This window comes from Peromyscus californicus, unplaced genomic scaffold (assembly GCF_007827085.1).
Source record: "Peromyscus californicus insignis strain IS unplaced genomic scaffold, ASM782708v3 Scaffold_15__1_contigs__length_86483966, whole genome shotgun sequence".
NCBI classification, from domain to species: Eukaryota; Metazoa; Chordata; class Mammalia; order Rodentia; family Cricetidae; genus Peromyscus; species Peromyscus californicus.
In genome coordinates, this window is record NW_026294447.1 from 50380337 (window position 1) to 50396009 (window position 15673).

At 41.3% G+C, this 15673-nt stretch overlaps 1 protein-coding gene and 1 pseudogene across 1 annotated transcript in view; one reads left to right on the forward strand and one right to left on the reverse strand.

The window, feature by feature from the left end:
* Positions 1-15673, reverse strand: part of LOC128110625 (cation channel sperm-associated auxiliary subunit beta-like) — a 195021-nt gene that overhangs the window by 161098 nt on the left and 18250 nt on the right. The window contains exons 3-4 of the mRNA XM_052738258.1: positions 13000-13140; positions 4916-4976 (exon numbers count right to left, since the gene is read on the reverse strand). Coding sequence (XP_052594218.1) covers positions 4916-4976; positions 13000-13140 — 202 coding nt within the window. The remainder of the gene's footprint in view (positions 1-4915; positions 4977-12999; positions 13141-15673) is intronic.
* Positions 5411-10881, forward strand: LOC128110593 (chromosome-associated kinesin KIF4A-like; annotated as a pseudogene).

Below are 15673 nucleotides of genomic sequence, written 5' to 3' on the forward strand. Positions count from 1 at the left end.
CTATACACAAAAATATTTTAAATAAAAGAAACATATGTAGAGTATGTTCTGACAAAAATAACCTTAAGTTTGTATCAATACACAAAAATCTATACAATCTAAAATATTTGAGAGTATTAGTTTTTTTTTTAGTTTGAAAGTAGATTCAATAGTCTACCTTTTATCCTAAGATTTCTATATCACCTCTTTTTCTTTTCAGAACTAGATCTCTGAATCTAATTTACTTTGTTCAGCTTTTTTTCTGACCATGACCACTAACAACTTTTAACCAGTCTCCCTAAACAATGAAAAACATCTATAATCCACCAAATGACCAAAAAAACTACCCACCCCACCTCTTTGGAATGTGGGCATTATATTCTTAAAATTACTTCCTGTTGCCTGGGGATGATAGCTTTTTTAGGGGACCCTGAGAAAATGGAGATAATGGTCAAGTCCAGGGAAAACTAGCTGTAATATTTTTGTTTATTTGTTTGTTTGCTTAGGCTCTGTGTAATAGGAAAGTCTAGAGCTGATCTGAACTCTTGGCTGGAATACTCTGTGAGGCTGGTCCATCTTGGATAGCAGCTTTGAAGTTCTGGACGCAGAATTTTGAGAAAACTGCAACTGAGGCATTCTGAGAGGCTGGATCATCTGGGCTATTGCTTTTATTGGTGTAAAGTCCTGTTCTTCTTTTTCTGAAAACACACAAACTTTTCTTTTTTCTTTTTTTGGTTTTTCAAGACAATGTTTCTCTGTGTAACATTTCTGACTGTCCTAGAACTCATTTTGTAGATGAGGCTACGCTGAACTTAGAGATCCACCTGCCTCTGCCTCCCTACATGCTTGGAATAAAGGCATGTGCTCCCACCACTCAGCAACACACAAATATTTAAAGGTAACATATATATCTGTATTAATACAAGTAAGGAATGTATAGTGTGTACAAGTCAGCTAAAGATGTTTTTTGTTTTATGTTTGAGCAGGTAAAAGGCATTTGCTAACTTTATGTTTGTTTGTACCATATAACCAAACTGTAATATAAAAGTATGGCATGTAATTAATAAGTCATAATGACTCTGTAACAAACAAGATTTATCATGTCTCATCCAGTCTCAGAGCCATTCCCAAGCTGAGGTATCAGCATACATGTCACCTGTCTTGTAGTCTTTTCTGTCTTCCTTTCTCATGTCTGTAGCCAAGATCATCAGGAGGTCTCCCCTGGTCAAATCTGATCTCTATTTACTTTGAAGGAATCCACAGCCTTTTGTTTCCTGTGGAAACAAAGGCATAACCTCTCCCCTAACACAATTCATTTCTCGACTTACATCCTGAAGCCAAAACATTTCTAAAATATATAGGCTGGTTTAATCCAGCAGTCCTTTCCATAATCCAATGTCTCTCAGCAGCTGTTATTTGCTCATCAACATTCAAAAAATTCCAAGTCAACAAAGTACCATGCAGGATCCAGATGCCCTATGTATTTCCCATCTTTAGGTGGCTTATTTTTTATATTACTTTATTCTTTCTTTAAAAATTTTACTTTATTATTTTTAAACTATTTTTTCTATGATTGTTTATACTCATTTTCTTTTCTCTCTTCAGTATTTAAGCATGTTTGTATACATACAGTCCCTTTTTAGAGGTTTGCTGTATCTGAACCTGGCTTTACTAAGTGCCTGCATCATAATCTGACCACATGAGACAGATCTTAAACTGCTGTCAGCTGCTGAGTGACTCAGCTTAGCACATGGCACTGGTGCATGGGGATGGCAGCTAGCTCCAGGCTTCAGGTAGCAGACAGGAATCTCTGTATGCTGCTGAGTATTGGCCCACCTGAGAGACTGCAGGACTAGGAACCCATATCTGGCTCCTTGTCCAGAACTTTTCTTAGTTTTTTCAGGCCCTATATTTGGATATTCAAACCCCATATTAGGTGTCATATGTAACAAGATTTCTCTGTCTCATCAGCCAGCTCCAAAATCCAAAATCTCCATGACATAATGGAGATTTCTTATTAATTATGAAAGCTCAGCCTATATAGCTTAAGCTCGTTCTTAACTAGCTCTTATAACTTAAATTAACCCATTTAAATTAATTTTTGTTCTATCGCATGGCATTATCGCTCTTCCATCTTGTACCTTCTGTTTCCCTTCTGTGTATCTTGGCTTCTCCTGCCCCTAGATTCCTCCTCCTCTTCCATTCTCTCCCCAGAAATCCCACCTATACCTCCTGCCAAGCTATTGGCCATTCAACTCTTCATTAAATCAATCACAGCAATATATCTTCACACAGTGTACAAATATTCCAAAACAACTTGAAGGAATAAAACTGGATCTGATCCAAAGGTTCCTCCCTGAGGACTACCCATCATAGTAATGGAAGGAGTTATGCAAACTGCCAAGTGAGAAACCCAATCAATAGTCCTACCAAGTTGTGATTAGTATAAATCACAACAATGACCAGCACAGCAAAGCTATCCCTAGAGGTGCCAGATTGGCACTTGTATCTTGGTAGTAGCTAACAGCTGACTAATTGGACTAAAAGCTCACACAGTAGTAGGGAAGTAATGCTGGGTATTGTGCACTTAGCTAACTACCTATGGCTGATGAAGCCATGGAATCTAGAAGAGGACCTATTACTACTATTTTTCCAAATCACTATAATCTCTAACTGCATTCTCTTCTTCTTCTTCTTCTTCTTCTTCTTCTTCTTCTTCTTCTTCTTCTTCTTCTTCTTCTTCTTCTTCTTCTTCTTATTCTTATTCTTATTCTTATTCTTATTCTTATTCTTCCTTTTCTCCTCCTCCTCCTCTTCCTCATTCTTTTGAGACAGATTTCTCTATGTAACAGCTCTGGCTGTCCTGGAACTCTCTTTGTAGACTAGATTGGTCTCAAATTCACAGAGATCTGCCTGCCCATGCCTCCTTAGTGCTGAGATTAAAGGTGTGTGCCACCATGCCTGACTTCTAACTGCATTCTTAATACTTTTCCTTATAGCCACAGACACATGTAGCTCTTGCCTCTTGTCACAGAGGCTTCTTTTCACAGCAAAGACTATTAGAGAAAGTCATAATTGGTCAAAATGTAGAGAACAACAGACCATGGAGTCCTGTGGGATGGTCTTTCTGTACACTGTGAATATGGGTTGTTACTATTGGTTAATAAAGAAGCTGTTTTGGCCTATGGCAAAATAGGATATAGCCAGTTGGGAAATCCAAGAGAGATACAAGGAGAAGAAAGGTGGAGTCAGAGAGACACTGAGTGCTGCCAGGGGAACAAGATGAAATGGAACACTGGTAAAGTCACAAGACACGTGGCAATACCCAGATTAATAGAATTGGGTAAATACAAGATGAAAGAGCTAGATAGCTATAAGCCTGAGCCATAGACCAAACAGTTTGTAATTAATATAAGCCTCTGTGTGTTTATTTGGAACCAAGTGGCTGCAGGACACAGGAAAACTTCTGGCTGCACATAGAGTGCCCAGCTACATGTATAACACAACCCCTACACCTAAGGCTCAGAGAACATTGTGGAACCACTGGTGTGGTGGTGGAAAGATTGTGAGAGCTAGTGAGGACCAGGATGTTACTTGCAAGATTGCATCTTCTATATGACAGGAAAGATGCACTCATGAAATCAAAAATATATGGTTGCCAAAACAAATCTGAATAATAAATAACAGCACCAATCCACCCAACAACTTTTGAAGGGAGAATTATGTTCCATCCTTAGACAAATGGCTATAGGCAATTATGATGGCTGAGGCAGGGAGATGTTGAAATAAAAAATAAAATAAAAAATCAATATTTTAATTTCTATAGGCAAAATTAATTCAGTATTTATTTTGCACATATCTTTAGAGTTCCACCATTTTTCAAATATAAGAATATATCCCATGACTGAAAAGATATTAATTTGGTCCACTAGCTCAATATTCCCAACTCCTGGAATTTGATATTCCTCCTCTTCTCCCTCTGGGTATTTACAGCAGTATGTGATGTTATACTTCCACACACCATTTATGAGTAGATTTCATAACAAAATAATACATCACATATTACATCCTGTAACATTTTCAGATTAATTCCAGTTCAATAAAAATATCAAGGCCCAATTTCCCCAGTATTACAATTTCCAACTTCTAGAAAATGGGTTTGTTTTAAATAAGGGATGGTATAAAAATACATACTGCTATATAATACAAACATGTTAGCCCAGTCAACTTGTAAGACTGCCAGAGAAAATGCCCAGTTAAATTTGAATTTTAGATAAACCACAAATAATTATTAGTATGTCCCATACAAGTATATGAGGCATTCATATGATGTTTAATGGAACATTCCTCCAAATTATAATGTTCTCTCCAAATCAAAACATTTCCTCCACAGGGCAGGCCTTGGCTCACCAGTTTCAGTAGGTAGACCAAAGGGTACAAATCCAGAACAGAATTGTGGAAGATTCTTTGTGCCTTCACCCAACTATGTAAGGGGGAGTAAACAGTTGCAGAGGGTAGAGATTGACTAGACATCCCAGGAAAGAGAGATGTCCTGACTGAGGAGCTGCAGCAAGCTTGTAGAAAGCTACAGGGCTGCAGGTTTGGGGAGTCACAACCCAAGTTAGGGTGAGCTTTCTGGTGGTGCAGCCACACTTGAGTTATCCCTGTTACTCATGAGGAACCCATCACAACTTGCTTAGGAAGCCTCTGAAAAAACTCCAAAATGGACACTGGTACAATAGTTACTTCAGTCTGCTGCTGGCTCCCTTTCTGGGGTGAGTAGACAGAGTAGATATGTGTGTTGCATGTCCCCAGGAAATGTCTGTCAACAACACATGAGATAAGGTGTAATTTATTCCATGAAGTCAATGCTTTTATTTGCTAAATTTGGCAATGCAGACCCATGAGTACAAGAATTACTTCAGATCCTTCTTACCTGTGTTTACTGTGATGCTTTCTCTAGGAATATCAATGAACCAGAGAGCCCGATTGTTGAACTTGAAGAAAGAAAAAACCAGCATACATTATTTTACAACATTGATAACAACACTTACTTTGGCATCCTGCCCAATAATTTAAAAATTAAATTAATCAAAAATATCCAAATATATATACATAAGGTCCACTTATAGAGAAAGGGTTTTCAATAGCAAATTTCACTCTTAGGGATTATCCCCATGTTACACCCACATATGAGTGAAATCATACACACACACACACACACACACACACACACACACACACACACACACACTGCATCATTGTTTGTAATAGCATATTGTTCGCATTGATAGTAAGATATATATTCACATGTTACATGTTAGAACAGCCCAGGAAGCACAAAGCTGAATCATTACAGAGTCAAGGCATGGGGCTAGCAAAACATTTGGAAATTTAACGTGGAAATGCCAGGAACAGGAGAGCATTAAGAATGGGGAGCTTTAAAATTCACATCAAAAACATGTCTAAATCCTCCTGCTACACCAGTGTAGAAAACACTCCCAGAACAGCTTTAAAAAGAAAAGTAAGAGGGTCGGGGAGCCATGACAGATTTCTAATAGCCCTGTCAGGGACCAGGCTTTAGTTTCAGTTTACTGAAGTTGAACAAACAGTTCTCAGGAAGACCACAACTCAGGGGCAACCAATCAACAGGCACCCCACAGCCATCTGCTAGCTAAAGATGGCTCTCCCTACTCTGTTGCTGGAAAGTCCTTAACCACTAGAGCCACCCACCAATCAGCCCCCAGACTAATCTTTTCTTCACCAATCATCCCCCAGACTAATCTCTCCTCCGAGAAATTCCCCTAGCCCTGCTAAGAAGGAGCTGACAAGCTTCTCTTGGTGTCACCAATTGCTACTTTGTCAGATGGTCAGCCCCCAACATGTTGGTAATTTTAATAAATGCTCTTGTTGATTGCATATGTGAGTGGTGGTCTTTTATGAGATTTCTCATGGAACCTAACAAAAAGCAATGGAAGAAAAAAACTAGCAGCATATTAACCATCAGAACTACAGGTAAGACAGTTTGCAGTTTTTTTCTTTTTTACCAAAGAAATTATCTGCTTTAGACTAACAGTAAAAATTGCATTTCTTAGAAGAATGAACCAGAATCCAGAGTTGCCACATGCTGCCTTCCATATCCAGTTTTCAACCAAAACAATGACAATAGAGGAAAAAAAGGCAAATGTAACTGATTGAGAGGGCCAGCCAAATATCATGACAGCCTGCCATAATAACTCAATTAAGAACTAGGTCTCAGTTCCTGCTTCTTGGAACCGAGGAGGCAGTTTCTGAGCAAGAGCCATGAACAACGGACAATCAATCTTCAATACCTCTGACAGCAGGGATGAGGGATCAAGTACATACCAGGCCTGAGCCAGTCCCAACAGTCAACACATACTAGGCAAGCTAGCCTCTGCAGTCGATAGCTCAAGGTAATAACCAAATAAGGACAAAGCCTGGGACTCATCTAGGCTTGCCCCCAAAAGGAAAAGCTGTAGCCTTAACCAGCCTGTGACTGGCCCTAGCCCATTAGAACATACTACTATGATTGCCACTTGCTTAAGCCAATCATATCTGAGATGACCTAACTGCCCTAGGAATTCCCTTTGGTTGTGCTTAAAAGAAGCCTGGGAGCTTCTCTTGGGGTCATTGCCATTTTGCCTTTGAGTAGGATGGACGGCCCCAGCATGCTGGAAAATAAATGGTCTTGCTGATTGCATATGTGGATGGTGGTCTTTTGTGGGACTTCTCCAGGACCCTACCACTGATATTATGGGGGCAAATATAGAGTCAGTTGACTCAGTTTAGCTAACAGGTAATGGATTGTAGGGAAAAGGGGCTAGCTAAAGAAACCTACCTACACCTTGGATCCAAGAACCAGTGAAAGAAACACACCCCAGATCTGAGACCCAAGACAGTGAAAAAAAATACTTTATCCCTGAACCCATAACCAAAGGAGCATGCCTTGACTCTGAAACCAGTACCAAAGAAACATTCTTTTTCCCTAGAATCACAGCCAGTGAAAGAAATATGCTGAATTTAATCATCTGAAGTATCAGGTTCAACAGCTACAAGTCTTGCTGCTCCAGGCCCGGGGGAAGTAGTCTGCCTGGATTTATAAACATAGAACCAAAAGAGACCCTCCAATCTCTGATGTAAAAGAAGTAATCCCTGGTAGAAGAGAATGAAAATTTAAGTCACGTTCTGAGCAAGGCAGCTGGTCAGATGTTGGAAAGGATCATTGCTACAGAACAAGCAAATGAGAAAAGTAACACCAAGCTACAAGAGCTCAAGCATCATGCAGCCTGTAAAATGGATCTTCAAAAGCTATAGAGACTTTGGAAAACCAGAAATTAATAGAAAATGCAGAACTAATTTGCAGTCTGCAACAAGTTATTATTTGTCGGTCAGATAAAACCATTGCTTTTGTAGCTGCAGCCACAGAATTGGCAATGGCACTAGATGGTCAAATTACCATCAGTCCAGAGACTAGTAGGTCTTCCGATGCATTTACCACACAGCACACTCTACATCAATGCTGCAGGCTGCAGGAATATATCATAAGAACTCAGCTGGTTATGGCAAAGTCACTACCTGGAGAAATCAGGGAATTCCTTCAGAGGAATCCAAATCCCAAGGAATTTTTGGTGTTACTTAGCTTGTTATATATCAGCTGTATTCTGTTATGAAAATCATGTGTGCCTTCATAGTTTTCCCAATTGACTTTTCCCTAAGATGGGCTAACAGTGTGGACTGATCACTCTTTGGACATACACATTCCAGGTATTTGGAGAACAGCCTGGGGAAAGGCTTTCTCTGGAATCAGATATCTCCCTTAGCCACTTTCAAGTACTACAGGAAATACCACCCAGGTAGGTGCCCAACTTCCGAGGATAACAATGATAACAGCCCTTGTGCAAGTCTCCTGACTTAAATTCCACAAGGAGACACCGCCCGGGGGGGGGGGGTGCCCAACTTCCGAGGACTAACCATGATAGCAGCCCACATGCAAGTCTCCTGACTTAAGGTAAATTCCACAAGGAGACACCGCCTAGGAAAAGTGGACATTAAATAATAGCTTTACACAATTTTGCTCGGACCCTCCCTTTATATACCAGGACTTCCAGGGCACAGGACGGAGAAGAGAAAAGAGAATGGAAGAAATAGATGGGGAAGAACTTGAGAGGAACAAACTGAGATGGGGAAGAACTAGATTGAAGGGCTAGAAGAGAGGACTAGAGGAATGAGATGGAAGATGAGGTAGAGCCAGATGGGGAAGAAAAAGATAAGGAAGACCCAGATGAGAGAGAAGGAGATGGGAGAGGAGCTGATAGGGAAAAGAACTAGATAGATGAGAACCTAGAAGGGACTAGGACTAGAACTAGAATATAGAGAGAAATCAGGCAAGAAAGGAGCTAGACATGAGAGCAGAATAGAAGCTGTGAAGAGAGAGAACTATCACAGAAGAATAAAGTGTATGAACTAAGTTTTGTGTACATAGATTCATTTCTTTTCATCAAAGATTAATTATCAGCTGGTTGTAGATTCTTCCTGGACCCTGGGAGGGGACTATCGAGGGGCTGGATCCCCATAGTCCCTGATACATCAAGTTCAGATATCTAAGGAACTCTGCTGAGTTTAATAAAGCTCTTGCACTGAAAGAGGACCTAGCTAGGAAGATAACTTTCAGTGGTGGCCAACAACAGCCCATTCAGTGTCAGTATGAGGCTAACATCAAAAGTCTAGAATTAGAAGTCAGCAGTCTGCAAAAGGAAAAGGAACAATTGCTTCTGGAACTTCAGGCAGCCAAGAAGGATGTCAACCAGGCCACGTTGAATGAGCATCACAACAAACGTCTACAAGAGCTGAAGGCTCAAATAGCTGATTTGAAGAAGAAACTAAATGAACAGTCCAAGCTTCTGAAACTGAAAGAGTCCACTGAGAAGACTGTCTCCAAACTGACTCTGGAGATACAGATGATGAAAACCCAGTGAGTAAAGTTAGTGTGTCAGATGAAGGAAGATGCTGAGAAGTCTAGACAGTGGAAGAAACCAAAGGACAGAGAAGTAATCCAGTTAAAAGAACAAGACCATAAAAGGCAATACAAGCTGCTCAGACTTGAAAGAGACTTCCAGAAACAGTCCAGTGTGCTCAGGTGGAAAACTGAAGAGGCAGCAGCTACCAACAAGCACCTCAAGTATGCCCTCCAAAAGCAACAGGAAGCCACAGATAAACAAAAAGAAACTCAGAGCTGTGGAACAGAAGGCACAGAAACATGAGTGAAGAACTGGCTTAGAAATGAAATTGAAGTTATGGTCAGTACTGAAGAAGTCAAACGCCATCTGATTGACCTTCCTGAAGAGTGAAAGATCCTAGCCCTGGATGTGGGTCAACTTAAAGAAAACAAGGAAAGTGGGGAGAACCCACCGCCTACGCTCCAGAGGAGCACATTTCCTAGAGATGAAGTATGTGGTCATGTTTCAGAGCCAGAGGATTCTATGACAAAGTAGATTAAAAGCCTAGAGTCTGGCCGGGCGGTGGTGGCGCACGCCTTTAATCCCAGCACTCGGGAGGCAGAGCCAGGCGGATCTCTGTGAGTTCGAGGCCAGCCTGGTCTCCAAAGCGAGTTCCAGGAAAGGCGCAAAGCTACACAGAGAAACCCTGTCTCGAAAAAAAACCAAAAAAAAAAAAAAAAAAAAAAAAAAGCCTAGAGTCTGAAATGGAACTCAGGAGTGCTCAGATTGCTGACCTACAGCAAAAGCTCCTGGATGCAGAAAGTGAAGACAGGTCAAAACAACACTGGGAGAATATCGATACTATTCTGGAAGCCAAATGTGCCCTAATATATTTGGTCGGAGAGCTGATATCCTCCAAAATATGGGTCATCAAGCTTGAAAACAACCTGAAACAGAGCCAGACTGGCTATTCTAAAATGCAAAAGGTGCTGGTTGAGGAGCAGAGTCATGTGGTAGAGACAGAATGGAAAGCTGAGTTGCTCAAGGTAGAGCAAATGCACTAAGAGAAGGTGCTCTACCTTCTCAGTCAGCTAGCTGCAGCAAAGCCAAAGAGCAGAGAAGCAGCTGGAGGTGTCAATCAGTGGAAAGGAGCAGCAGCTGCTGAACACACTGCAGAATCAGGAGGAACAGTTTAGGAAAATTCAAGAAGTATGTGAGCAAAATCAGCAGCTTTTGCAAGAGAATGAAGCCATCAGACAGAAACTTAGCATCTTTCAAGGTGCCAAAGGCCAGAAATCTCATCTTCCTAAGGAAGACCTTCCATCTCCAGATTCTTCCTTTGACTACATTCCACCTCCACCCAAACCATCCCGTGTTGGAGACAAGTTCCTGGAACAGAGCACAGACATTGAGTATCTAACATATCTTTCAGAGCATTCTGTAAATGAGTCTGAAGATGGTGATGCCAATGATGAGGAGCTGAAACCAAGGAAACAGGTTCCTGCAGAGGATGGTATAGGAACAAACACTAATGGGTGCAGGAAACAAGGGTTGGACTGCAGTGTGGCCTGTGGATGTGACCCCAGAAAGTGCTGGAACTGTCAGCAAGAACAAGATAGCTTGGGCACTATTGAGTGGAACCAGGATTCTTAAGCTCCTTCAAACTGGAGGATCCTACAGAGGTGACCCCAAACTGAGCTTCTTCAACCCTGTCTGTGCCACTCCCAATACTAAGATCCTAAAAGGGATGAACAATATGGATCGGGTTCTGTCAAGGAAGACTGCTCTTGCCATTTTTTCAGATCTCACAGACATAAAACATAGAGCAACAGAATCCCAAGAAAATAAGGCCGCAGGGAAGAAGAAGAAATGAGCTCTGGCCAGCAATAGCAGCTTCTCAATGTTGTCTGCTCACATAGACGGGGCTGAGGTCTTCTTCTCTTGAACCTATCTCAGCTTGAAGGAGAAGCCTGTTCCAGATGGAGGCTGGGCTCAAGTCCTTCACCCCATCTCAGGAATTGGGCTGAGATCATTCCTGTCCTGACTGTGTCTGTAATTTAAATATTTTAACAGGACCCCCAAATTGTTTTCATTTTTCAATGTTAAATATATCAACTGTAGCTATTCCAAAATGAGTCTTATGTATTGTAGTATAAAAAAATGGATGACAAATTTTCAATGTGCAAAAAGGAAAGTAAAAACTATAGAATCCTGGAACAAAGATGGGGTAAACCTGTAAGCTCTTGGACCAGGAGATGAGTTTTCTACACATTACACAAAATGCACAAGCCACAAAACTTTTAACTTTTAGAGTAGAAGAAAATATTTGCAAATCACCTATCTTATAAGCGAGCTGTACCTGGAATATATAAATAACTTTGATAATTTATCAGTGTAAACAGAAACCCCAATAACAGTGGGCAAGGAATTGGAATAACCATTTCCCCTAAGAAAAATTTCAAGTGACCAATAAGCCCAAGAAGTGATAGACAGCATTAAAGACATGCAAATCAAAACCATGATGAGGTGGCATTTTATATATTCTTGGAGATTATAGTTAACATTGGTGAGGATGTAGACAAATTGTGACCAAGTAGTCAGGGATAGGAAAAGAAAAGAGTACTACTACCTTGGAAAACAGCAGTTCCTCACCATATAACCCAACAATTCCATTCCTGACTATGTATCCCAAATAAATGAAAACCTATTTCCACAAAAAGAACCATATACAGCAGCAGCAGTTATAAGAGCCACAGATAGAAAATAGTCCAATATTCACCTTCTGAAGGATAAACAAAATGTGCTATGTCTACAGTAGAGTATTACTTACCCATAGAAAGAACAAAGCATTGACATTTCCCATGTTGTGTATGGAACTTGAGCACACTATGAAAACTGAAGTAGGTGGCTACCAATACTAAGTATTGTATTTTATTTATATGGGCTATGAAGAATTAGAAAATCTATGGAGAGGGAGAGAGAACGTGAGCAGAATAGTGGTTGCTTAGGGCTGAAAATTGGAAGAAGTGTGAGGAGTGACAGTTAATGACTTCATGTTGTCTTTCAAGATGATGAAATGTTCTGGAATTATATATTAGTGAGCCTGTACAACTCTGAATATACTAAAAACCAATGAACTATATATAGACTTTCAGTGGGTGAGTTGAATGGTATGTGAATTTATCTTGATAAATTGGTTTAAAATTAAGGTACAATTTTTACAGATGGTAGAGATCAACTCTAGTTCACTGCCATTTGACTGCCACTGAAAATGCTGGAAGAAATCGAAGCTAGCAGAAATGATGTCAGATCTTCAGAAGCAACAGAAATATTAATTACTTCAAATGCATTTCTTCTAAGTGATTTATTTTTTAAAGGGGATGGAGAGAAAGGATTTTGCTCTGTATTCCAGGATGGCCTTGAACTTACAGCAATCCTCATGTCTCCACCTACCGAATGCTGGAATTACAGGCATGTGCCATTATCATCATCACCATCATCACCACCATCATCATTTTCTTTTTTAATGTATTCTAGGTACTTGAAAAATATATGACTTCTTAATTAACAACTTATACTGTATTTGTAGGCATATTTTTCTGTCCTGGCTGCCAGTTCCCAAAACCAAACAGAGACTTCATATTAATTATGAAGCTAGCTTAGCTGATAGCTTAGGCTTGTTTCTAACTAGTTTTTATAATTTAAATTAACCCATATCTTTTAGTCTACATTCTTTTATGTAGTTTGGTTACCTTTACTTTGTAAAGCCCATGCTGCTTGCTCTGAATCCCTGATATCTCCTTAGAACTTTACCCTTCTCTTCCCAGCATTCTCTCTACCCCCAAATCCGGCCAAGCTACAGCCATTTAGATTTTTATTAAACCAGTCACAGTGACATATCTTCACACAGTGTAAGTGAATATTCCATAACATGTATTATTGGATTTAAAATATCTGTAGAGATACAACATTACTTAATTTCCAACTTATAAAAAGATATCCAATAAGTGAGAATATGCTTCTTCTCATTAACATAACATAGTATAAAATAAAGCATAATTACCAGAGATAAGTTAAAGTGGAAGTCTTCATGGTATGTACTGTTAGAGATTATCAGTTTGGGAGCAAGGCCTCCTGATGTAAATACACTCAAATAAGCCCTTGAAGTATCTTTGCTTTCACTTTGGAAGAAACAGTAGACTTTCTTTAGGGAAGAAAGAAATACAACAAGTAATGAGAAATTGATATAGAGAAGCATATTACATTATTAGTGAGGAAAAGTTTGAGAAAAATAATTGTTGATAAAAAATTTCTATCTTTAATAATTACCATCTCCAGTGAGGAAAACCTATTTTTATAAGCATGTCCTTGGAACTCAGTAACCTATCTAGTTTCCTAAGGTTTTTCAATTCATCCTTATGAGAGTGTTTTAGTCATAAAAATGGTGAGTTTATATTTTTCATAACCATAAAATGAAAACCAACTAGTCTCACATGTAGAAAATATGATTTTATTAAAAGTATTGTTTTGTGACTAAATTGAAAAGGATTTAAATTTATTGTCCACTTCCCAGTTTTAAAAGGGACATGGAGAGCAGGCAGAGATGGACATACACATGCCTGCTCAGGGCTGTCTGCCCTGGGCAGGGAGAAGAAACTACAGGCCTGAGAGGTGCCATTAGGACCGAGTGGGCAGTGATGGACACACACACACACACACACACACACACACACACACACACACATACACACACACATCTGCCTAAGGTGATTTGCCCTAGGCAGGGAGATAACTACAGGCTCACAACTGCCTTACTGTGCCAGGCAGTTGAGCACCATTATGGTAAGCAAACACATGGTGGAATATGAGAGAGAGAGAGAGAGGCTGAAGGGTTCCTGTCCGGTGGAGAGACACAGATGTGAAGAGGTAAAGGCGATGAGGAACAGGATACTGTAGGAGTCCTGCTTGCCACCCGGGGCCATGGTAGTGTTGGGTCCTGGACTGCTGCCAAAGGCTATGTCCAGGTTTATGGCCCTGAAGCAGCCAGTCTATGTTGATATCCATAACTCCTGTTATTACCAAAGGCCCTGAGGTTTCCCAAGGTCTGGGACATGACCACATATGGCCATCTTTGGGTCTGTAGACCTACCATAGCAAAGGGCTGTATTGATATCCAAGGCACCTTTGAAGGTCATGTGGATGCTGGGGTCTGGGTCCCCATCTGGGGCCATTTTGTTATCTGAGGGCCACCTTGCCACCAGATTGATGCAGATCTGAGTGGCCTGTGAAGCCACCTGGGGCTATGGTGGCATCCAGGCCTGGGTTTTTGTCTATGACCATATCTAGGTCTGTGGTCCTACTGCAGCTGGGGTCTGTGTTGATGTCCATGGCCCATATTGTCACCAAAGGCCACAAGGATGCCCAGCTTCTGGGCTGCCACCTATGGCCATGTTGGGGTCCAAGGGCTGTGTTGCTGCTGAGACCATGTGGACATGAGTGGTCTGTACTGCCACCAGTGACCATGTTGTCATTTGGGGCTGAGCTGCTGCTGGGGGCCATGTCTGGGCCCTTGGCCCTATTGTGGCCAGGGTCTGCATTGATGTTCATGGCTCTGGTTACCACCAAAGGCAGTACAGGTGCCTGGGATCTGGGCCAACACGCGAGGCTATGTGGTTTCCTGTGGGTCATGCTGCCACCAGGGCCATACAGATTAAGCTGGCCTTTGCTGCCACTGGGAACCGTGTTGATGTATGGGCCCAAGATATGGGAGGGGCCATGTCTGGGTCTGCAATCCTAAAGCAGCTGGGGTCTGTGTTGAGGTCACTGAAGGCTATGCCAATGCCTATGGTCTGAGGTGACACATAGGGCCATGTTGGAGTCTGGGGACCAGGCTGAGGCCAGGTCCATGCCAATCTGAGAGGCCTGCACTGCTACCCAGGGCCATGGTAAAATCCAGGTTTAAGCTGGGGCTAATGGCATAACTAGATGTATGGTTCTGCTGCAGCTGGGGTCTGTGTTGATGTTTCTTGCCTGTGTTACGACAGGGGTCCATGAGAAGTGTAGGGAAAAGGACTGGCAAAAGAAACCCAACCTGACCCTAGAGCACAGAACTAGGAAAGACTGCTCAGATAAGGCCAGTGAAAGAATACAGTTTGGCTCAAATCAGAGCCATCTCTGATCCTGGCCAAGTGACTTGTGAAACCAACAAATCACAGAGCAAGACACTAGAATCATGACCCTGGGGCCCAGGACCAGGGAAAGAAACAGCCTGGGTTTGGAACCTGAGCCAGAGAAACCAACTAAGGAAACATGCCCTGACTTTGAAACCAGTACCAAAGAAATAATCTTGGCCCCTAGAATCAGAGTCAGTGAAAGAAATGTGCCCTGGCCTTAGAGGTAGTGTCAAAAAGCCAAGAAAGGCCAGTAAAAGAAACACAGTTTAGCCCTGAAATCAGGGCTATTTCTGTCCCTGTCCCACAAAACTGGCCAATCCTTGGGCAGAAAAAAAACTAACCAATCAGTGGTTGACTCCACTCCCAAGACATCCTGTATAAACTGCCCTGCCTAGTCAGTTGTGAGCTGTTCTCTCCACCCTGGTAGAGGCAGCTACTCCCCTGGAATCCTCTTTCCCAAATAAATCTCTTTCTCAAAAGAGTTTTGGGTGTGAAGACCTTCATTCACTGGCATAGAGAAGAACCTTGCTGAGACGTCCCATAGTGGACTGAGAAAGGTGGAGC